This window comes from Hippopotamus amphibius, chromosome 7, assembly GCF_030028045.1.
Source record: "Hippopotamus amphibius kiboko isolate mHipAmp2 chromosome 7, mHipAmp2.hap2, whole genome shotgun sequence".
Classification (NCBI taxonomy): Eukaryota; Metazoa; Chordata; class Mammalia; order Artiodactyla; family Hippopotamidae; genus Hippopotamus; species Hippopotamus amphibius.
In genome coordinates this window covers 30512183-30536510 of record NC_080192.1, presented here as the reverse complement: position 1 = coordinate 30536510, position 24328 = coordinate 30512183, and the positions used below count along the sequence as shown (strand labels likewise).

The window sequence follows — 24328 nt, the reverse complement described above, 5'->3', positions numbered from 1 at the left end:
TTTGTGTCAGCATTTCCAAGTTCCCAAGGTACTTTCACTTTATACTACGTTTAGACTTAGCAACTTTTTCATTCAGAAAGTCATATTTATACGGCTGATGCCTTATGGGAAAAATGGCCACAAGTGTTTGAAAAAGATCAGGCAGCAGAATTTGCAGAAGCCTGGAAGTTACACTCAGCTCTTCCCTTCCTCCCCAATATCCGATACTTCAGCAAACCTGTTTAGTGATAGTGAGATCGCTATCACCTCCTAAGTATCTTTTGAATCCCTCCTCTTCTTTCCATCCCAGCTACGCTTGCATTAAGGTAGATATACTTACCCTCAATATCCTTCACCTAGATTACTGCAAAAGCCTCTTAACTGGTCTTCCTGCTCTAATCTTTTACCTCCCTCCAGTCACCTACATACTGTGCTTACAGCCTTGCTAAATGTATAATTATAAGCATGTAAATCCCCATGTAAACGTGTCACAGGCTGCTCTCCAAGAAAAATACAAAGCCCAAGCTCTTTGGAGAGACATCCTGCCACTGCACTGACCTTTGTACTTTTACAACAGTCACACTGCTTCAAGCACACCTCTGGCTTTGTACCTACAGCTTTCTTAGCCTGACTACTTCCCCCTACCCTCAAAGCTCCCTTGACCAACCCAGATAGGCTTAATTGTTCCCTATCTGCTATATCTATTTTGCTTATTACATATGTCAACTTAAAAAAAATGCACAACGTGAGAGTTGTGACTTGAGTTTCAGGCAAAATGAGGACTGCAGCCCGGGAGGCAGCATCCCAGACAGCTCTGAGAAACTGTTCCAAAGAGGCAGGGGGAGGATTAGTATATACGTATCCTTGGTAAAGGAGGAGTACATGCAATCAAATACATTTTTTGTAGGGGCTTTCTGCTAGTCATGAGGAGCAGAGGTCACCATGTAGGGATTTAGTGCTTTTCTAGATATGAAGAGATGCAAGGGTTGGGCTCATAAAATCAGCTCCTGAAAACATGTAACTATCTGAAAACCTGTTCCGTCTGGCCTAGTTTTCCAAAGCACAGAGGGCCTCATTCCTGGTCTCCACCCTGAACTCCCTTCAGGGGAGGTGGAAGGTCAGCAGCTGCAGCAGCACGTGTGATTTAATCCTTGTAGCAGAGGTAGATGGCAAGGGCCCATGGCAAGTGCCAATTTATAGTTGACACATCATACAGTCATTTTTGTTTTAAAATAGACCTGTCTCTCTCCTATGAGGCAGTAATCTTTTCGAGGACAGGAATGATGACGTATCTCTAAAAGACCAGCATCTAGCGCAATGTCAGGCAAGTAAAAAGAACTCAGTACATTTTGTTGAATTCTGCTGGGAAGAGTCAATACTTAATGGTTCTTAGATCCATCCTGGCCTTCCCTCCCAGTGGTCTGTAGAAGGCAGAGGTGACTTTGTCATAAATCTCCATCACCTGGTATATGATAATACACCAGGAATAACTCAAATCAATAATAAAAAAAAAAAAAAAAGACTGGAGGGAGCATTCAGGAACTAGTTCAGTGAGGTTTCAAGGGAAAGTTCTATGAGTGGAAGTCAGAAGTACACTGTGGCCTGATTTTAAGCTATAAGGCTTAGAGAAAACAAAGACAAGACTTGGCATCTGCTCTGACCAGGAAGCCAGGAGACAGCTGGTATCATCAAAGTCTGCCCTGATCTTGAGTTCTGCACTCCGCACTTCAGGAAGCTCTTCTGCTTGCCTTCTTTCTAAAAGCCCCTCCTCTCGGCTCTAGGCTGGCCCAGCTGCCAGATCCAGATCCCGGCCCAACAGGAAGCACGTAAGAAACCAAGATAAGAGTGTCCGGTGTTTGCTGTGCTAGTGCTTAACTTGTTTCTGGTTCCTCGCCTTAACACAGGCTTTCCACCTCTCACACATTTACCTGCCCTTTCTGCCTGAATTCTCTCCACTGCCCACCGTGACGAACGCCAGGCCAGACCCGCCTCTAATCTTGTTCCTACTCTTCTTTCTTCGCCTTGCGGTCACCAGCGGTGGTGTCTGTCTGCTCCTCTGGCTGCCCACAGGTCCCCTCATCCCCGTGCACACACATCACTCCTCGCTACCGGAGGTCGAATCCATCCACTTCTCCTCCCTTCGACTCTCGGCTGGTGTTGTGACTTACTTTGACCAACAGAATGTGGCAGAAGGGACACTGTGCGAGTTTCAGGCCCAGCCTTTTAAAAGTCTAGCAGCTTCGGCTTTTTACTTTCCTAGAACCCAGCTGCCACACTGTAAGGAAGTCTTTATGCTGCTGGAGAAAGGGCATATGGAGGACCAAGGTGCCCCAGCCAAGAGCCGGCACCAAGGCCACAGGCACGGGAGGGAGGTACTGGACCTGCCAGCCCAGCTGCCAGCTTAATGAAGCTGCGAGAGTAGTAGCCCACGTCAATGGGGCAGAGGAATCATCCAGAAAACCCATAAAATTGTGAGAAATGATAGTTACTGTATTAAGCTACTACATTTTTTGTTTTTAAGCTCTTTATTGGAGTATAATTGCTTTGCACTGTTGTGCCAGTTTCTGCTGTACAACGTGAATCAGCTGTATTTATACATATATCCCCGTATCCCCTCCCTCCTGCGACTCCCTCCCACCCTCCCTATCCCACCCCCTAAGTCATCACCCATCATCCAGTCGACCTCCCTGTGTCATGCAGCTTCCCCCTAGCTATCTGTTTTACATTTGGTGGTGTATGTATGGAAGCTACGAAGTTCTGAGGACTGTTAAGCAGCAGTAGGTAACTGGTTCATCAGTTTCCTTCTCGTTGCCATGACTCACGATCGCCCTGGCCCCACTGTGATGTGATTTAGGAAGAGGAACGAGACACATCTACACAAGCCTGATTGTTGTACGCAGATGAGCCAGTACAAGTTAATGATTCCGTGTGTTTTAGCTCATCTACCCTTGTGCAGTTTACTGAGGTTTCCCTGAATTAGCAATGGGAGCCTGAGACTGTGCTGGAAATAGTAAACCACTAGTCCTAAATTCCCAAAGTTAAGGATTTTAGAAAATGCTTTCACTTTCGGATTCCAAACCAGCCTCTCATCCTTACAATTCCCTCTACATTGCCATCTGCAGTGTCATAACGCGTCACTTCTCCTCAATAGCGTTTGCTACCTTGGGATAATGTTCAGATTTCTCAGTATGGAGTTTCCTTTGGGTGGTGGCACAAAAAAGTGCCCACTGGCAAGGAAATGCCCTGGGAACTTCCATTCATTTGGGAGTACCCATTCAGGCACGTACCACAAATCAAATCCTGCCACAACGCAGTGAAGGAAAACGCCCATTTCTTATTATCCAAAGTGTTTATGGAGGAAATGATGTGATGTGTGGGATTTGTTCTAAAAATATGTATTCCAGAAAAAAAAAAAAAAAAAGGTGGGAGGAAGGGGGGACCAGATAAAACAAGACTGACAGAACACTGATAACGGTTGGATCTGGTGGGTAGTTTTGGTGGGGAGGGAGTTGTCATGCTATCTATTCTATCTTCATGTATGTTTGAAATTCTATATAATTAAAAGTTTAAAAACTTTTTTAAAATAATCAAGGCTCAGTAATTGCTTAAAATAGATGGGCTATCATCGAGGGTCTGAAAAACCTCGTAAAGAGACATTTGCTGCGCCAGGGTAGGACTGCGCACAACTGCAATGGGGCTCATACATTTGTCAGAAATCTTCTTTAATGAGAATATTCCGGAGCCCAAACGGATGTTACGCATCAGAGAATAGCTAGCCCCGGGGTTTTTAACAGATTCAAAGTCCCCTAAAGGATCCACGATGGGTGGCAGTAGGTTAATAAACTATAAAATCTTGGTTAGACAGGTTGATGTGTATGTATCTCTCTGGGGAGATGATCTAAAGCTTACATCAGATTTATAAAGGGACTGATAACCATCACCCTTCCTAACCAGCCCCCCACAAAAAAAACCCCTTAAGACATATTAAGCATATTTACATGGTAAGAAATAGTTTTCAAACAGAAGACGCAATCATGAGTTAAAGATGAGGAAAAATGGTGTGAAATAGTTTGACTTTACGACAAGGGCAGTACACCTCGTTTGTGACTCAGACTAAAGATGTGCAAGTAACTGGGGGGTTTAGGCATTCCAAGCAGGGCACCAGGAATAGCCTGGCTCGTTTTCTTTCACATTTCTAAATGCAGAGCATATCAGGTGTTTGTTTCTCTTACTTATCAGGAATCCAGAGTCTAACAGTCCTGTCTCGTGAAGCAGATGCCAATAAGTTTCCAAGCGGAGAAAACTGCACGCTGGTTACAACGTCCTTGTGACCCACATATCTGAAAGCTCTAGCTTGCGGCTTGAAACTCCATAGCATGAGAAATGTATCCCAAGAACCAGTAGCTATTAAGAAACAGAAGAACAAAACCACTGTGTGTTAAAACGCAAATGTAGACATGTCTCATTACAATAGGCAGCATATCTAATAACAAGACATCCAGGTAACAGAGGGGCTGGAGGTTGTAAGACAGACCAGGTAATGGCAAAAATATTTGTAAAAGAAACCCAAAGCCACATCATTAATAGGCAAGGTTGGCTGTGTCCTATGTAGCCACACAGAAGGATGATTGGCCCCTATATCTGGTTAGAACTCAACGACTATTTACTAGAAGGCAGCACAATACAACAGAGACACAGGACCAGGAGTCAGTTCTGTCTCTCTCAGGGTGACTGAGAAAGTAACTTAATCTTTGTGTCATAAGGACTGAATGCTTTTCCTGAGAGGGCAGGATGAGATGACTTTTTTAAACTGTTATGTGGAGATAATTTCACAGTTACAGAAGTCATAATAATAGTATAAAGAACCTTAATATATCCTTTACCAGATCCACCTGTTGTTACTATTTTGCCCCATTTGGTTTATAATTTGCTCCTGTGCTCACGCTCTCTTTTTCTGGACACAAGCATGCATGTGTGGCTGCACATATACAAACACACAATTTTTTTTCCTAAGCCATTTAAGTAAATTAATCATCATGGCACCTTTATAACTAAATACTTAAGTGTATTTTTCTAAGAATAAAGATATTCTTTTATACTCCAATAGCACTGTAATCAACTTCAGAAAATTTATCAGTGACAGTACTTTAGTCCAACTGTTTCCCAGTTTTGTTAATTGACCAGTGATGTCTTTTATAGCTAGATAAGTTAACCCTAAAGCACACTTTTTACTCTGTTATGACATTCTACAATTAATAAAATAATCATGTATTTCAGACATTAGCTTAAGGCTTTAAGAAAAGGAAAACAAATGGAATCAATAGTTGACATAAATGCCTTAAACAAAGAATGACAAAATAAACAAATGAAAGATAGATCTCTTGCCCCAAAACGAAATTTTATAGCCCCAATGAGAGGAACAGGTCAATGAGAATCACTAAGTCTAGACTGTAGAATGTTTAGAAAAAACACAACTTTATAAACTTGAAATACAATTAGTATTACTGTTAGAGGAGAAATATACAGTCACTGAAAACCTTCCAAGTTCCTTAGCCATAGATAAAATTCATCTGGATTTGGCCTATGCGTTGTTTCCATGTAAAATAATTAAAGTGAGTTTATAAGCTGTATACTACCCCCTATTTTTAAAGTCCAAAAAGGTGATACTCCACTACAGCTCAGCAAATTATTAAACAAATTAGGCTTTGAATTATCTGCGGCTTATGTGGACAAAATAGGGAAAACAATGAATTATTACATGCATTATATTTGGGACTCTATTTGAGTTCTAAGGTCTTTATGCTACACACAAGAGCTACAAAAGGAAATAAGACACAATCTCTTGCCCTCAAGGAATCACAATAAAGCAGGAAACAGTTCATTAGATTATACTATTGTACATGTTCAGAGGATTTTATATATTATTTATTCTTTTTTTCTTCCAGGTTTGAGATATACATCATGAAATGATTACTACTATAGGTTTAGTGAACATTCATCATGTCATATTTCTCATTAAAGAAATAGAAAAAAAAATTTTTTTTCCCTTGTGATAAGAATTCTTAGGATTTACTCTCTCAACTTTCACATATAACATACAGCAGTGCTAATTATATTAATCATGTTGTACATTACATCCCTAGTACTTATAAGTGGGAGCTTATACCTTTTGACCATATTCTCAATGTTAGTGGTCCTTTCCAAGGAAGGGACATTTGAGCAGAGAAATGAGTGAAATGAGGAGTGATCCAGGCTAAGACATGAAGAAAGAGCACACTAGGCAGAAGGACTCCACGTGCAAGGGCCTGAGACAGCAATGCACTTGTCAGCCTGAGGAACAGCAAGGAGACCAGCATGTCCACAAGGGAGGGGAGAAAAAGAGAACATGGGACGAAAAAGCCCAGAAGGAAGCAGATGCCAGCCAGGAACCATGGTGAGAGGTGTGTATTTAGTTTTAAACCACTGAAGGATTCTGAGCAGGGGATCTTGTGATCTGATTTAAGAAAACTGCCACTCTGAAGGTGAGAAAAGGATGGTCTTTGCAAAAAATGATGTTGGGTCAACTGGGTATTTTGCAAGGAAAAAAAAAATGTATCTTGAATTCTACAGTTTATACTATACACAAAAAAATTCCATATGGATTGCAGATCTAAATGTGATAGGTAAAACAATGAGCTTTTAGAAGAGAACTTAGGGGAATATCTTCATGGCCATTGGGGTAGGCAACGAATGCTTAAATAATACATGAAAATGACTAAATTACTAAAATTACCAAAGCAAAAGAATGATAATTTGTACTACACTAAAATTAAGAAATTTTATTCATAGAAAGATACCACTAAGTGAGTAAAAAGGCAAGCCACAGAGAGGAAAAAGATATTTAAATACATTTATCCAACACAACAAAGAATACATAAAGAACCCTACAAATCAATAAAGAAAGGCAGGAAAATACAACAGGCAAATAGGCAAAGGGCTTAAACAGGCACGTCGTAAAGGAGGCTATGCAAATAGCCAATAAACATGAAAAGGTGCTCAAATCCACTAGTCATCAGAAAAGTGCAAATTAAAACCACAATAAGATATCGCTACACACTCATTAGAAAGGTTACAATAAAAGAGATCAATCGTACCAAATCTTGGTGAGTATGTGGAACAACTGGAACTCTCAAATAATGCTGGTGGTTATAAGCACCCTTGGAAAATTGTTTTGAAATCTGTTGAAGCTGAATGTATACTTACCATCTGACTCAGCAATTCGACTCCTAGGTATATACCCACAGAAATTCTTACGCGTGTTTAGCAGAAGACATGTACAATAATGTTTGTGGAAGTACTGTTCAAAGAAGACCAAAACTAGAAACCCAACTGTCCTCAAAGTAAGGTGGATACATAAATTGTGGTATATTCATACTGTCTACCTACTGTGGAATTAAATTTCATTTATATGAGGTTCAAGAAGCAGCAAAACTATGGAGTTAGAAGTCAGCAGAGAGATTATATGGGTGGCAGGGAGGGAGGACAGTGTCTAGAAGGGAGCACAAAGGGGCTTCTGGCTCTGGGTGTTGGCAAAATGGGCACGTCACATGGTGGAAATTCAGCAAGTTGTACACTTTTGTACAATAAATTGTTTAGAAGAAACGAACAAAAAAAATCTCACTCTGGCTGTTGTGTGGAGTATACACAGGGGGAAGAAAGAAATCAATGAGGAGGCTTTTGCAATAACTCAGCCAGAATGTGGTGGTCTGGACTAGGCTGAAAGCTGTGGAAGTGGAGAGGTAGTCAAAACCAAGATATAACAGAGTTCAGGAGGCTTGCAAACACATTAGATGTGAGGGGGAAAGAAAGAAAAGAACAAAGGTGCCTGGTGTTTGGTGTGGCACCCAGGTGAATATTAGAGACACTTAATGAGGTTAAGGCATTTAAAGTATTAAGTGAAATAATACTCCTAAGACATGCCTGGCACATAGAAAACACTCAAAATGTAGCTGTTATTACTGTAGTTTTAGTTTTTGTTACTGTCAGCAGCGACAGTGTAGATAATACAGTAAAGACTGGAAACTGGAAGGGACCATTCAGGCAGCAAGTCTGGGTAAAGAAGTGGGTGAAGGTACTCAACCTGGAGAGAAGGAAGGGAAAGGGAGGGGCCCTAAACGGAGGAGGAGGAGGAGGCCAGGAGACTGTGGTGTCCAGGAATTCAGTGCGTGTTCCAAGAGGTGATGAGCTGTGTCAAGCACTTTGAAGAGACCTGGCCTGAACACGACCAGTTACATAATTTGTGGGGTCCCGTGTAAAATGTAAATGGGGGCCCTTGTAGGAAATCATTAAGAATTTCAAGACAGTGGTAGCAGGGCTTTAAACTAAGTGTGGAACCTGTGGGACTACACAGGCCATTTGCCCAAGAAGCCAGGCCTCAGGATCAAAGGTTGGTTTGGCAGTAAGAACTGTTTCAGTGAAGTGGTGGGATCAAAGCTGGAATGGTGTGGGTTGAGGAGAAAATGGGAGGGAGGCAGTGAAGAGAATTAATATACACAATTGATCCATGAACTCATTGAAGGTTTACAGGGTCCCTAATATTCAATATGACAAGGACCAGAAAAAATGTTATCACAGGTCATGGTGAAGCAACAATTAATTGGGGGTAGCAGGGGCAGGGCGGGGTGGAGGGCAGAGCCAGAGGAGTAAGAATATGACACTTAACTGACTTGAGCCTTTACATATTTTGTCAGAAAAGGAAAAGGGCATCTTAATCAGAGTGGACATTCAAAAATCATAAAATTTAGAGCTGATGGCTACATACCCATATTAAAGCAACACTTGCTGTTATCAGCATGAGGCCTGCTAAAGAGAAGAGATGAAACAGCACATGAACACGTGGTTTAAAGGACAGCCGAACCTTAGAGCAAGGTGGCATTTCTGAGCCCTATTAATTATGAAACACTGGACGTAGGGATGTCCCAATTACAACTGTGTGGCTCAGGGTACACTCTACATTTTCTTCCAAGTTTCAAGAAAACAGAAAAAAAAAAGACTAACAATCTACAAAAAAACCCATGAATGCATTCTTAGTGGAAACTATGAAAACCAATGCTGAATTTCTCTCCTTACTTCCTTAACCCTGCCCTACCAAACCTTAATAGCATGATAATAAAAGGTATTTGATTATTGGTGTTAGGACTGTACAGTGTCAACTTGGAATTTGCTTTCAGACATTTCTAGTGAACCACACCCTCTATAAACATTACCACATCATTTAAAATGTCAAAGCTTGTACCTAATCATCATCTGACTAGTCTATTTTGAGATAAACTACCCAAGGGCGGAAGTTAAAAGTTTAACTAGTAAATCAACTCATTTAAAAAAATTAAAAAGGTATTTATATTCTATAACAATAATCTATTGTTTCAAGAAATCCTCATTAGGACAAAAGCAAGAACAAAGTCCACACTTACCTAGGCCAGTGTCAGGTCTCTGGAGGTGACAACAGAGAGTGCACTAATGGTTTGCTTCCCATAATGTCCAAAAGGCCAACAGTTATTGTGTCACCTTAAGCAGCAATAACTTTCTTTAGTCAACCAGAGCACTCTCATTGATTTAACCAAAATCAGCTACGGTTAATCAGAGGTTTGTTTTGTGAGGAATACCTTTTTCTAGAAAGAAATGATACTGCCTCCAATTTTTGTTGTTAAATTACGTTATTTTTTCTATTGGTAATAAATGTATATGACACAGAATTCCAATATTACAAGAGAATTTACCAAATTTTCTTCCAGCCCTTGGCCACCTGGTTTCCCTTCCTACAGGTGTAACAGGGAAGAGCTAAGTCGGACTCCATGTTGCATCAGTTTCTCTGACTTTAACCTTTGCTTTTTGTTGCTTTTATTATTATAATCATACATAACGGCCTGCCTCAGGGAACCCTACCCACCTGTGAATGGCTGCAGAAAAGAAGAAATTAACATCTCTTCCCTGAGGCTAGTCATTTCAGAGATGTTTTGCACGACTGATAACCCTTTTTACTTTCCCGTCCCTGCCTCTCTGATACTATAAAAGAAACTGGCATCCAGACCCCGATAAGATGGTTTTTCGGAGACACTAGTCTGCCATCTTCTTGGTCTGCCGGCCTTGCCTCAACACCTCATCTCCAATTCACTGGCCTGTCATGCAGCAAGCAGAGCGAGCTTGGACTCGGTAACAGAGGCATATTTAAAATACCTGCTTAAGCACACAGGAGAGAAGATACTTATTTTCTTGAGTATCCTCCTATGTGCGTAAACAAATGTGTGCCTAATCACATTTTTTTCTAGATTAATTTCTTCTTCCAGTTTATTTGAGATATAATCAACACACCAAACTGTACACGTTTAAGGTGTACAGCATATTGATTTGACTTCCACACATCAAATGATTACTGCAGTAAGTTCAGTGAACATCCATCATCTCATATAGACACAGTAAAGACACAGGGAAAAAAATATTCTTCCTCCTGATGAGAGCTCTTAGGATTTACTCTCTTGACAACTTTTATATATAATGTCAGCAGTGTTAATCATATTTATACATCCCTAGGACTTATTTATCTTACCACTGGAGGTTTTTACCTTTTGACCACCTTCATCCAATTCTCTCTTCCCCTACCACTGCCTCTGGTAATCACAAATCTGATCTCTTTTTTTTTATGAGTTTGTTTTTTTCTAATGTTTCCTTGTCATTAGATTCAAGTTATACATTTCTGACAAGGGTACCACAATAATTATGTTGTGCCCTTATCAATGCACCACATTAGGGTACACTTGATATCTGTTTGTCCCAATATTGGTGAGATTAACTTTGATCACTTGGTTTGGGCGGTTTTTGCCTTGCAAAATCAGTATTTTTCCCCTTAATAATTATGTATTTTGTGGGGAGATACTTTAAACTATATAAATATCCTCCTCCTCAATAAACTGTCACCCACTAATTTTAGCATCCTTCAATGATTTTCCAACCCATTATTCTTTCTATAATTTACTAATTAATGTTTAATCAATGAACTAATATCTAACTTGTTAATTTATTATTTTAAAGGATAATCTTTTTTTCTCCACTTATCTACTCATTCAATTACTTGTTTATATCAGTGTGGGCTCAGATTGTTTTACTCAATGGGTTATAATCCAAAACTATCATTATTTATTTTGACTCATATTGTTCCAGATTTGGCTACTAAGAGCCCCTTAAAGCTGGCCTCTGTCTCCTGCTACGTGTCCATCATTTTGAGTACTTCCTTACTTATAAAATTACAAAATGTTCCAAGATGTACTTTCCCTACTCCAGCCCTGGAATAGGTCTTTTTTCCCCCAAGAATCTCTGATTCCTCTTAACAGAGAATAGTATTTAGAAACCAAGATCTTGAAACGATGTTTGCTCATTGCTACTGTTGTGACAGCTAACAGAACTAAGAAATAAGATATAAACAGAAATCTCAAAAGGCAGAGCTAAGAAATTAGATATAAATAGAAAGCTGTATCTATCCATATGTAGAAATGAGTATAAAGATATTAAAAACCATAAGTTCATACTGATAACTCTAAATCCAATCTTACAGCACAGAATACATTCCAGTTCTCCCTCTTCTAATATTTGTAACTCTCTTCCCCCACAGTAAAAAATCATGGCTCACATTACACTCAATATATTTTTGTTTGTTTGTTCAAGTCTAGAGCGCACAGTTTCAGAATCACTAAGCCACATGCCTGCAAAAAGCAATCCTGCTAACTAGAGTTCAGGGTGCAGTTTTACTCCTTTTGATATTGTCAGACTTGGTTTTATTCTTTGTTAGAATGGATCTACTTCAGCTCTGAATTTAGTTTTCGGGCATGCTCTTTATTTCAGATGTGGTCCTGATGCCTAAGGCCTGGCCTCCCTGGTGTCTCGCCTGAGGTGCTGAGCAAGATCTCCCCTGTATCTGAGCTAGAGCTGTAGGGCTCTAGCCCGGCATGGTCACTGGGATCATAATTCCCCTTCCAGCCCAGCAGGAAGGGATCGCTGCTAGACCTCACACTATTTCAACTTGCACCTCAGCCAAAACTGCAGTGGCTCCCACAGACATCCGAGGCCGCCTACCCCACGCAGCAGCAGCAGCTTCTCAGGAATCTGGCCACACGCATTTCAGCCCTGACACAGCCAGAATAAGACCTCTGCTGCCTCAGCTCAGCCAGGCTGTCACTCTGCTTCTCTCTACCTCTGCTGTGCAGTAGGAAGAGTGCCCCCAGGAAGAAAGCCAAGGCCACAGGTGGAGGGGGAGGTCACCTTGTGTTTCCTTCTTGCAAGGATCACCGATTTATATTCCCTCTTGGTAAACGCCTGAAAGCAGCTGCCTCTATATTCTGTCTCATTTTACAGTTGTTTTCAGCTGGAGGGCAAGTTTGGCTACCAATTACTATTATGACTGGTGGCAGAAGTTGGCCTTAATCTTTTTAATAGCTGCATAGTATTCTGTGGTGTAGCTATACCTTAATTTATTTAACCAGACTACCCTATTTAGGTTGTTTACAAATGATGCTGTAATGTACATGTGTCATTTCTGACATGTGCAAAATAACAGTGATAAATGCCCAAAAGAATTACTGGTGGGTCAAAGAGTACATAGCTTAGAATTTACTAAAAAGCTCCATGTTCACAATCTTTCACAACTTTATACATTTGGATTATATTCCTCTTGGGCCTTTTCATTCCATTATCAAGAGAGTCCTAATAACTCAATCACTTCCATACAGAAGTTCTTGAATTTTTCAATTATTTCAGAAGTCCCTCAATATATTTCCTTCTCTCTTTATGTTCTGCTTTAAAACCCACTACCAGAATGAAACTCAACTTTCTAGCTTGAGGGCACCATGATTTTGTACTTTCGGTTGCATTTCCAGGTGTTGGAGGAATTGGTAGAGGTAGGCAGGACACCTAGGCTTGTAATGCAGGAAGCAATGTCTATTGTACTGGTACAGGCCCAGTAGATTCACATCCAAAGACTGAGCCTTGAAATAAAGGAGAGTTTCTCCTTTTATAGACTAGTTCCCGGGCTTTTGGGAGCCTATAGCTATGTTTATCTATGCAGAAGCAATGTACAGAAGCCAGAGTGCATAGGTTAGTTGTTTTCTTATCTCATTGACCCAGATGTTTATGCTGCCCCTGGCAGGGTCCTGTGAAAGAGGCCATAAGTTATTCATTCCCTGGGGCTTGCATTTTCTTATTTTTGCTTTGTCCTTCCCTGTTTTGTTATTAAACTGCCTCACAGGTTCCTGCTGGTCTTTGGGTCACAACAGAAACACTGGACCACCTTCTTCAGGGCAATATAAACAAAGAAATCTTCTAAGGAAATCTAATAGAAGGAGTTCACTATAAATATTTTTAAGAAAAGAAAAATAAAATGTAATCCCCAGGCATACACATCCATAAACCCAGACAGAAGTAAGGGAGAGAGTTGCACAATAAAGACAATATTCTAATTGTAACTAGATAAACCTTTAATACCCTATCAAATACTTCCAGAGTTAGTATGTACAATCCAAGCACTATGTAATAGTATAATTAAGTGATGGCATGGACTTAAAATCCCTCTGCCCTGAATGAAGGAATAATTTTCCTGCTGGCTGACACTAAGTAATTATCTTGCTAGTGTAAGCAGTCTCAAAGGAGCTGTGGCTGCTTTAAAAATAATCTTTAGTAATGACAATGTGGAGAAATTTAACTTATTCAAATTCCATATCTCGATGAGGGGTGACAATCTTCACACAAACCCTTCTTGAGCTGTCACTATGGGCCAAGTACTTTTAGGAACTTGGTAAACATCCTTTTATGTAATCCCTACAGCAAGGTTAGTGACTATAATTATCCCTTTTTTAACAGATGAGGAAATGAGGCTTGGTGAGGTGAGGTAACTTGCCCAGGGTCACGCAGATGGAAAGGAGCAGAGCTCCATGTTTAACCTGGGTCTATCAGACTCCACAGCCTGGGCATTTAACCAAGAACCCAGTGCTTGGAGAAGCTCTGGGGATTTACAGATTATCCCCACTGTAATTACTGGCGACCTTGTTAGAAACGCGCATTTCTAGTAAGTTACATTATCTGGAGTGAGACCCAGGTATCTGAACTTTTGACCACTTTCTCAGTTAATTCTGGTGTACATGGAAATCTGAGAAATACTGCACTCTGCTACTGCCTCTCAGTGTGTGCCCGAGATTACTTTAGCACTTGGGAGCAATTTTTAAAACTATAACAGTAGGAGGAACTTCAATAAAGCTGCTACACAGGTTTGCCATCGAGAATCGGAACAGAAAAAGAATTTCTGGCAAACTTTAATTATGGTTTCACTGTGAGGAAAATAACTTAAATATTCACAATTTCATTCTGCCTCTATTCAGTCAGAAAAAGGAGAAATAAATTTCTTCTATACTGTCATTTATTCTACAAACATCCCACACATTAAATAGGGACTGGGTCAATGACAGGATAACCTCCAATGCAAAAAGAGGAAAAGGTGACAACGTCAATGTTAAAATGTATCATTTTAAATGGAAACTTCTAAAGTGCAGCTCAGATCGTGCACATCATATGAAAATGCTCTTAGACTCTTCTAATATTTGTATAAACTTGACTGTGGCCCTCTGGGAAGCTGGCTTAATGCAAAAGAGTGTGGCTCCAGAAGCTGACTGGAAATCAGGCTTGGCCAGGCTCTGCTGCTTACTCGCTATACGGCTTCGGCAAAGTTACTCAACTTCCAGTTTCACAGGTTATCGTTTTCTCCCATCCTCTCCTCTCTCATCACCTCCCAACCCATCCTGTGAAACCCAAGAGCCCACCATCTTCCAAGAGGCTATTGAGTATAAATCCACCATACTTCATGCTCTGTTTCCTCTGCTTATGACCAGAAATTTAAGCCTTCAGCCCCTCTGGTCATTGATCATCCTGCACTCTCACGTCTATAATGCTCCAGATAGCCCCTTAGCTGACCCTGGTACCCACACCTGCTCTCGTTCCCCAAAGAGAGACACCCACTACATGACCTCTCTTATACACACATCTTCCTCGCTGAAGGTCCATCCTCCTACTCACTTACACACACTTTGACTCTGCTTGGGGACATCAAGTTCCCTGAAACCCTTTCAAGCGACAGTCATTTTCTCTTTCACACTTCACCCTTCTCTCCTTTCTAACTCCTGGTATTATTAGTTCGTTCCACAGATACCTCATCCCTACAACATGTAAGGCATGGTTTGGGGGCAGGAGGGGGGCTGCAGGAGTCCTAAGTAACAAAATAGGCAAAATCTCTAAATAAAGAGCTTAGATTTAAGCAGAGAAAAGGGAAACAAGTCAACAGGCAGACAACCATATCATTTTAAGTTGGGCTAAGAGACATGAAAGAATAAAGCAAGATGTCATCCGAGAATTTTTCGTGGGCATAGAATACTTAATTCAGATGGAGTGATCGGTGGCATTTTAAGTGGAGACAAGAAGGACAAGAAGGAGCCAGCCCCGCAGAGTGAGGTGGTGAAGAGCACTGCAGGCCAAGGGGACAACCAAGGCCTCTCCCAAGACCTTTTCTTCCTGCTTCCTCGGCAGCCCATTGGCTCGTCACACCCGGATCTTGTTACCAGCAGGACCAACGCTTCCCTGATTGCTAACCAAAACCCACTGTCCTTTGTCAGCATGCTTTTCTCATAGCTTGCTTGTTCAGTAGCTTCTAAATCATCCAGAACTCCAATCCATCAACCTGTGTTCTCCACTGAGGCTCTCTTTCACGATCGTCATTTCACTATCTGATTTATAATCTTTGCGTCTCTCCTCCTCCAAATCATAAACCCCTTCTTACACATATATTCAAGTCTTTGCCTTTTCCTCCATTCAAATTCCCCTGGCGAAATCCCAGTCACTCTACCTTTTCTGAGACTATCAGAATTGCTAGACACACTCTCAGGAAGGTTGAGAACACCATAAACTCACGATCGCTAATTTCACATGGGTCTTCTACACTGCCTAAGGGTGCTCAATTCTGGAATAGCTCCCTCCCCACTCTCTCTAATGGCTATTTAATATCTTCTCGCTCTTCAACACTTTTACCCCACTCAATGTACACCTGGGCTTTCATAATACCCTACTGTAATGGCTTTTCCTATTTTTCTGACTATTCTTTCTTTGATTCTTTTGTTTCTTTCCTCTTCTGATCCAAAGGTTGGAGATCTTTAAGACTCAGAAACGGGCCATTTGCTCTCTTTGTTCAATGTATTTCCCAGGTGACCTCATCTATTCCCATGACTTTAAATACCATTTGTGTGCTAGTTGTATCTGCACATGATTTGTATGTTTACTTCTTAATATCTATCTCTATCACTGGATCATGAATTCTTCATAGCATTGTAAGAAGCACACCTGTTTTGTACATCTCTGTATGTTCACCCAAGCATAGGACAGCACCTGACACACAGCAGAATTAACTTAAAAAAAAAAGGGAGTACTAAGTAGATAGAGTACCTCCTACTCCTTTTTTGAATAGGATTAGATAAGTATAAATAAATGGGTTAGAATGATGATCAGACACCTGAGGACACTGCTGGCCTGAAGCAGACATCCCTCCCTGTCCAGCCTGGGAAATAATCAGGTTGGGCACAAAAGGAAAAGTAGTACCCGATTACTAGCAAGTTAGAAGGACTTCTCTAGTCTTCAGTTCTGCCACAGACAACTAACTGTATACTCCATGAACTCATTTCACCTTTTATAATAATCTCTACCTCCTGTTCAAAAGGATTGATTGAAGTTTTTCTGAAATTTTAGAAAAACTCCAATACAAATTGATTTCCACCTGCAGCCTCATACTAAGCTGGGAGAGTCACATATTTATCTAACTTCCTTAATTCTACTGAATTACAGCAGGACTCAAATGTTTATTAATAAACAGTGCTGGCTTGTTTTAAAGTCTAGTATGCACAGAGGGACAGAAAAGAACAAGACACATGAAATTCTCCAGGCTCTTTTTCTCCCTTTTAAGTTTTTTTTTAATTGAGATACAATTCACATACCACAAATTCACCCTTTTAAAGTGTACAATTCAGTGTTTTGCCCAAAGCTGTACAACCATTGTCACTAATTTCAGAACATTCTCATCACCACCACCACATGCTCCAAAAAACCCCATCCTCATTAGCAATCATTCTCTATTCTTGCCTTCCCCAGGCCCTGGCAACCACTAATATCTCTACAGATTTTCCAGTCTTTTTTTATGCCCATGAAACTGAAACACAGATGAAATGATTTGCATAGGGTTGCAGTCACTTAGAAACTTACTAGGAAGACTATATTACTCATTATTAGGAAGATCATAACATGTATATTCATAGTAACACTTTAAACCGTACATATAAAAAAAAGATCAGTGAAGATATGTTTCGCTTGACTATTCATACCCTAAATGTTGTTATAAGACATCTGATATATAAAGCAGAGTCCTTAGGCTAGTGATGCTCAGGCAGTGTGTGTCAGGCCAGGGAGAGGCAATGGTGGAGGGCGTTTGGCAGGAATCACCAAAAAGAGGAAGAAAGATGCTACTGGTGGACAGGAATTGTGCTTAGGGTCAAGGTGATGCAGAGAGAAGGTTGAGGGAAGTGTGAGGCTATGCAGTTACAGGACAGACATATTTCTTTTGGGCCCAGGGTTTTGAAATTTGTGCTAAGGTGCCCAGATGTCCACTTGTTTCCTTTTGTAGTGCCCCCAATTTGTCCCAGAGACCTCCGATCATTTCCAGTTTGTTTATGAGCAGTTAATGCACGCAAGAGCAGCGTTAACATCACTTCAGAATACTTGCTGGTTAATGACATTTTGCAAAATAATACACGAAATTCAACTTTTTTTTAATATTCTACTGCCTGCATTGTCAAATAAACAAAATAATTACAAGCTTAACTTATTTCTATTATCATCAATAAATATGTACACAGGAAGACTGACTGCAGAGACTAAAAGCATCAGAATCTATTTGCAAAAATAATTAGGCACACATTTTATTTTACATGTCTTAATCAATATTGCAGATACCATTAACAAAAGGTAAAAAGGATGGAAATCACTCATCACACACAAAAATTCATCATTCAAAAGAGATTAATCTGAACCTCAGCATTCTTTGTGCTCATTTTAAAACATTATTAAAACATCAATTCAAAAGGACAAACAAGTCAAAACAAAGTATTTTCTTAATTAAAATTGAGACCCTAAACCAACTAAAAATACACAACTGAAAAATAACCTCCTATCATCAACCTAGAAAAGTTTGATTTGCCAACATATAATGAATACTCAGGAGCCTACTACTGGGTGCAGAGACAAACTTTCTTTTACAAACAAGTTATTCTGAGTTATAGAGATCCTGTAGATGACTTAATTATCATTTTTTTTAAATCACTGCTAAAAACGACTATTCAGATAGCCTATTCATAGAATTGAACACTAAATAATATAGCGACCATTTAAAGTTGAAACTTCTTGTCTACCAAATTTTTTATAAAATTGTTTTTAAGCATGTAAATTAATTTAAAAGATCAATTCTTAATTGTCTACAGCAAAAGAGAGCTTTGGTACCAATAAATTAGAAGTAGGGAATCAAAATACACTTTGTAGTTTTACAGTGTATTTTAGGAATTAAATTGGAAATCACCTACGTTATTGTGAGGAATGAACAGCCCACTTATTTCAAATTACTGATATGAATAAAACACTAGCCTAAAATTTCTTCCAAAAAGATTAATAGGTCACACCCTGCAATTTAGGCAAAAGGTAAATAAAGAATTAAGTGCTTTGCTTTTCAATGCTTCCTTTTCTTTTGATGGGAGCAGCAAGATACTGGAATAAAAATAATTCCAATAAGTACATTTAGAATATATCATTCTTAGTTCTCCCACTTGACAGGGGGCTAAGAAGAACAATGAAAATAAATAAAAAGAGAAAGGTTGATTTTAAAAACAAAAAGGCAGACTGAGCAAGGGGTGAGGGAGGGTTTCGGAGAGTATCTGCTACCAATTAACCATTTCAGAGCCTAAATCACACCCAGGGCCATGCGCACTATACACGGAGTCTGTGGACAATTCTTTGCTAGGTAACATACAGGAAGTTATTAACGCACTTTTAAGAAACAAAAGAGAAACAAAATATTCCAAATACATAGCAATTTTACTTTTTGAAATGGTTATCCTAAAAACTTTTCTTAGATTTCGCAAAGTTCCTCCCCTCCAAGTCATCAAGTAGATACCAAAAACAACTGACGAGTACTGTGGACCAATGCTTTATGGAGCATGCATTTTTCACAAATCTAGACCAAAATGACCTAGTTAAGATTTAATTCTGAATTCAGCCTGTAATTGATTTCCGGACATAACAATGGAATAAAACCAGTAAAAATAATTTTTTTACAGTATGTTTACTTCTCACGTAATTTAGTTTAGAAAATACTCATATTCTTAACCCAAAAGATTACTTTTAGAGTTTGAAAGACTGAAGATAAAAAACAAAAACTGGTTCAGCAATTGTCAAAATAAAATGAATACAAATACTGACCACAACTTTCCACTCAATCCAAAATAAACCACTTCAGTTGAGCTCAGCTCACTTAATTTTTAAAACCATTTCTTTTTTCCAGCTTCATAACTGGGCTGAACATTGCTCAACAACATTACCTACATTAACAGGGAGGAGATAAAAGTTTTGTAAAGGTTGCACAGTGACTGAACATACAAGCATAACATTTCAGAGCTGGAGGGGACTTTCAAGACCTGCTCCAGCAGCCACATTTTACAGATAAAGAAACTGAGGCCCAAACTGAGTCAATCAAATGACTTGACCAAAGTCACATTCCTCGGTCAGCCATTCATTCATTCGGTCAATCAGTCATTCACCCACAACTACTGACAGCTGCCTAAGCACCAGGCTCAGGGCTGGTGCAGAAACGAACCTGGGAGGCAGCATGCACCAGTGCCAAGGCTATTTTCCCCCCTTGTTTTCTTAAAATTAATCTTTAAAAGACCTAATCAGCAAGAACTCTGTAGGAGAGTTCTGCAGTCTTTGCAGAACTGGACCCACTTTCAGTTTCACACATTTCAGTAAACAGTTGTCCTCTATTGTGTTTATTTTAAGTGATTAAGCATTTACTTTAAGTGATTAAGCATTAACAAACAAAAGCACAGTATTCTGAATGAATCCCTCTACAATACATTCATAGCTTAAGGAAGTGCAATCAGAAAATGCCCTACACACACAAACAAGTTCACAGAGAGGACAGCTTACAAAGTCAGAGTGATCTGAGGTATCAGTATAGATCAGTTAAGTCCAAAAGCTCAAGTTTGCAGTGTGGAATGTAAATATCTCCCATTTCATTCAGAGGTGGGTATATTTTTCTGAGATGTCTGTATGTTAAAAAGACCTCTAAACTCACATTCAAATTCACATCAAATGACACATATGTCTAAACCAGGTCTTTCTCCTTAAGATTAACTTTCCTTGATTTCTATTTGAGTAAAGGAAAATTAGAATTAAAACAATAAACAAAACCTAAAATGCAATGTGCTGGCTAAAGGAAATTCAATTTCTATGTACAATAAAAGTAGCAATAGCTCAAACTGCATATTTCTGAGTTTTTCTTTTTTTTTTTTTTAATGGGATGTGGAGTGAATTTACCCATCAACATAAATCATCCCTCATTTTGCTTGGACTTTTACATTTTTAACATTAAGTCTGGCACTGAAATGTTTTGTGTATCTCAAGTCACAGTCAACTTCTTTAAGAAGCAAGAGACCATATTGACGAAGCTCTTAAATAAAACAACCTATAAGTAAGGCACTTTGAAATATTAAACAGCAGCTCTCTGTGTACCCAGCTTCAGTGTTTTTACCAAAACGATCCACAGCTTTTACAGAGCTCTCACAGATGACCACTGGGTGAATGCCGATAAAATAAATCTCACTGAGGCTCTGTGACTTTCCTCAGGCTATTGTCATCTTGGGCCGAAAGTGCTGTTATGCTCTTCTATTTCTCAAACCTCCAGATTTGATTTTTATCTAGAGCATCACAAGTTCTCATCTGAACATCAGGTCGGCCCTCAGGTGTCCGGTAAGCACTAAGACACAGTCCGGAGTGGGGATGAAAAATGGTTCCATCTTCTTTGAAATACCAAATAATGTTTGCTGGAACAGGAAACCCATCTTTGGGACAATTCTGCATTCCCACGTGACTTTTTTGCTCAGGAACCTCGGCACATAACTCTGTCACTGAATTAAACCTTATTTCTTTGTTTGAAGTATATTCAAAGAATTGATTGCCTCCTTGACCGTGGCATCCAAACAGTGAAAGGTTAGCACCTGTCGGGTTGTTGTCAGGAGAATTATAATCTAAACATTCAGAAGAGATCCCAATACTGCGAATAGCTCCGTGCCAGCCTGGCCTATCCTCTGGAACATGTAAATTAGAAAATATGTTTTTCAGATACCAGTCAAAGCTCTTGCACCTCAGCCGTTCTCGTAGTAATTTTCTTTCAGAAATATCGCCATAAGCTTCTTTCCTTGCTGGAGGGTTTCGATTGTAGAAATGCTCTTTGTACTCGTCCATCCACACTTCCGCTGCCCGAGCAGTATTCTGCAGGAAATTGGGCCGAGCATATGGTGCCCGCTTGGGGAATACGTGCCCCACGTGGGAACACGGGTGGATCTCCAATTTACCTCCACACTGCCACACCCTAAAAGACAGCTCCAGGTTTTCACCTCCCCACACTTCCATCCCAGTGTCATAAGTTCCAAGGTACTGAAAATATTTCTTGCTGACAGCAAACAGTCCTCCGGCCATGGTGGGAGATCTGATTGGGTCAATTCTGGATTTCCGCCTGTCCCTTTCATGTTTGGGGACAGAATGCCACTGGAACGTTAGACGCCAGTCGAACCCACCAATCATGGGCTCCCCGGTCTGCATATAGAATTCAAAAGTATTCCAATCAATGGTGTCTATAACAGGACAAACAATTGCTGTTTCGTCTTTAGCAATCCTTTCCAAAAGCGGCTCCAGCCAACCAGAATTACACTCACAGTGACAATCCAGGAATGTGAGCACATCCCCAGTGGCAAAAGTGGCCCCGATCAGGCGGGCCCTAACCAGCCCCTCCCGCTTATTTGTTCTAATCAAGCGGACTCTATCAAGATTGCTGATATAAGTTTCAAGCTGTGTCTTCAAATAAACTCTGTCGCTCAAGTCATCGACTAAGATGATCTCCTTCAAAAGGACTGCAGGAGAAGTTTCTAAAACACTGTGGATGGTGCGGAGCAAAGTCGACCAGGCTTCGTTATAGAAAGCAATGATAACAGAAGTGGTGGGAAGTCTCCTATAGTTAAACTTCTTGGATTTACACTCATACATTCTTTTATCCTCTATGTGGCGGTGCAGGGAAATCCTGTCACTGAGGTAAATATTAATGGCATATCTCTCAATGAGTTCTTCTTGCTGCTTCAGCTCACCCTCGTTGAGCTGGAGTTTGCTGGCTTTCCCCCACTCCCCAAGTGCATGGGAATCCGCAGGGGGCTTTTCATAAACTGGTCGAGACAAATCCACTGCTTTCTTCCCGGGATCTGAGATCTGTCTTGGCCCCCGCTCCCTGGCACGGCCGGCTCCTAGGGAGGCGTGGAAAGTGGAGACGGAGAGTTCCACCAGGAGATAGGCCAATGTTAAAAGCGCCAGCAGCAGGCAGCTTTTGCCTGCCCACGTCCACCTCGCGGCCATCCGGATCCTCATGGCTGGGGCGCGGACGCGGCCACGAGAGTCAGCACGCAGCGGAAGGGCTGCCGGACCCGACGCGCGAGTTTCCAGCTCAGGTAGGAGCGAATTTCCGAGCAGGTCCCTCCTTTCATGCAGGCGCTCGGTTCCTCTGCAGCCGCGGGGGCTTCCCGAGAGTCACCTGGGACCTCCCCGTGCTCGGCCTCCGGTTCAGCCCCAACTCCTCTCTCCCTACTTCCTCCTGCTGGTCTCACAACTTTTCACAAACTCTGCAGCCAACACCCCACCCGCCCCGGGCCGAGGACAAACTCCTCCCCTGCCCACTTACTCCTCCTGGTGGTTAGTTCGCGAAAGTCGCCGGCCAGGCCCAGGCCTATAGGCGACTCTGCGGGGCCAGGCCGGGGACCGCGGGCCGGGATGCGCAAGGTGGCCCCGGCTCGGGCCCACTCTGGCTCCGACTGCATCTCGGGCGCCCTCAGCACCACGTCCAACCCACAGGTCCTCAGTGGTTCTCCCGGGGGCCCAGTGTGGACAGGAGGCAAGGGTTCCGACACGTCTCATCACGAAAAGAAAAAAAAAAAAAAACTTACCAAGTTGCTTGCCGTTGGGACTAAAGTCCACGGAGGTGATCGCAGCTTTGTGGCCCTTAAAATAACGCTCCAGAACGGGGTCCTCCTGAGAAGGAAAGTTGTCAAGTTCTGAAAGCAGGCGCAGACCTCGAACTTGGGGGCCCGGGGATCAAGGCCGCCCCCTCCCCCGGGGGCCGGCCCGGGAGCGGCCACACCGGCGGTGGATGTGCGGCGGCAGCAGCGCCCTGCGCGGCCCCCGCTCCGGGGCGGGGGAACGCCGAGCGCTAGCTTCCCCGGCAGCGCCGGCGGAATCCGCCCCCCGCGCTCCCCAGAGCCGAGCGCACGCGAGGGACCACCTGGGCAGCGCGACTGAAATTCACGCTCCGGGGCCCCGCCCGCGCCCGCGCGCAGTCACAGGTGCGAGGCCGGGCCCCGGCTTCGGTACTTTTCAAAAACTTCCCAGGTGATTCTGACGCAGGCGCTCCACGGAAACCCTCAGAGAATTCTAGGGGCCATGGAGCTGCCGGGGCCGTCGCAGCTCCGGGACTGGGGGAGGGGTGCCCGGGAGCCCGGCCGGGGCTCTGCGCTCCCGCTGCCCCAGTGGCGGAGAGAGTCACCGGCGCCCCGGCGCGAGGGGCGAGGAGCTAGCGGCTCGGGACCCAGCTGAGGACGTCTGCCTCCATCTCCCGCCAGGTGCGGGCGCGGCCCGGACCTGCCACCCCAGCCCGCGGGACCGGCTCCGGAGGGGCGCGCCCCAGCCCGTCCTTACCGGGGCAGAGGCCATGGGGCGGGGGGGAGCGGTCGGCTCCCGGCTCCTGCCCGTGGTGGGGGTACCGGGGGAAGGGAGGGGGCAGGGTAGGAGGGGGGACCGTGCGGCGCCCGGAACCGTCTGCCCGGAGCCGGCAGCGCCTCCCGGTCACTACAACAACGGCGGCCCAGTCAAACCCCGCGCTCCAGGCGTGGCCAGCCGAGCCCCGAGGCTCCGCCGGCGCCGGAGAAAGCAGGGC

The 24328-nt window shown here is 42.2% G+C and overlaps 2 protein-coding genes across 4 annotated transcripts in view; both read right to left on the bottom strand.

Annotated features, from left to right (window-relative positions):
* POC1B (POC1 centriolar protein B) overlaps positions 1-24025 on the bottom strand; it is a 94346-nt gene extending 70321 nt beyond the window's left edge. The window contains exons 1-3 of one of the 3 annotated variants that reach the window (XM_057743195.1): positions 23767-24025; positions 23343-23427; positions 4212-4383 (exon numbers count right to left, since the gene is read on the bottom strand). In XM_057743195.1, the coding sequence (XP_057599178.1) occupies positions 4212-4357 (146 nt within the window). In that variant the 5' untranslated portion in view covers positions 4358-4383; positions 23343-23427; positions 23767-24025. Of the gene's footprint in view, positions 1-4211; positions 4384-8779; positions 8800-23342; positions 23428-23677 lie in introns of those variants that run through there. The other 2 variants (XM_057743196.1, XM_057743194.1) reach the window with 2 other exon arrangements.
* Positions 16993-23301, bottom strand: GALNT4 (polypeptide N-acetylgalactosaminyltransferase 4). The gene has a single exon (XM_057743193.1). It carries the CDS (start codon positions 22768-22770, stop codon positions 21022-21024), a length of 1749 nt encoding a protein of 582 aa, XP_057599176.1. The 5' UTR covers positions 22771-23301; the 3' UTR covers positions 16993-21021.
* Positions 24026-24328: the final 303 nt, after the last annotated feature.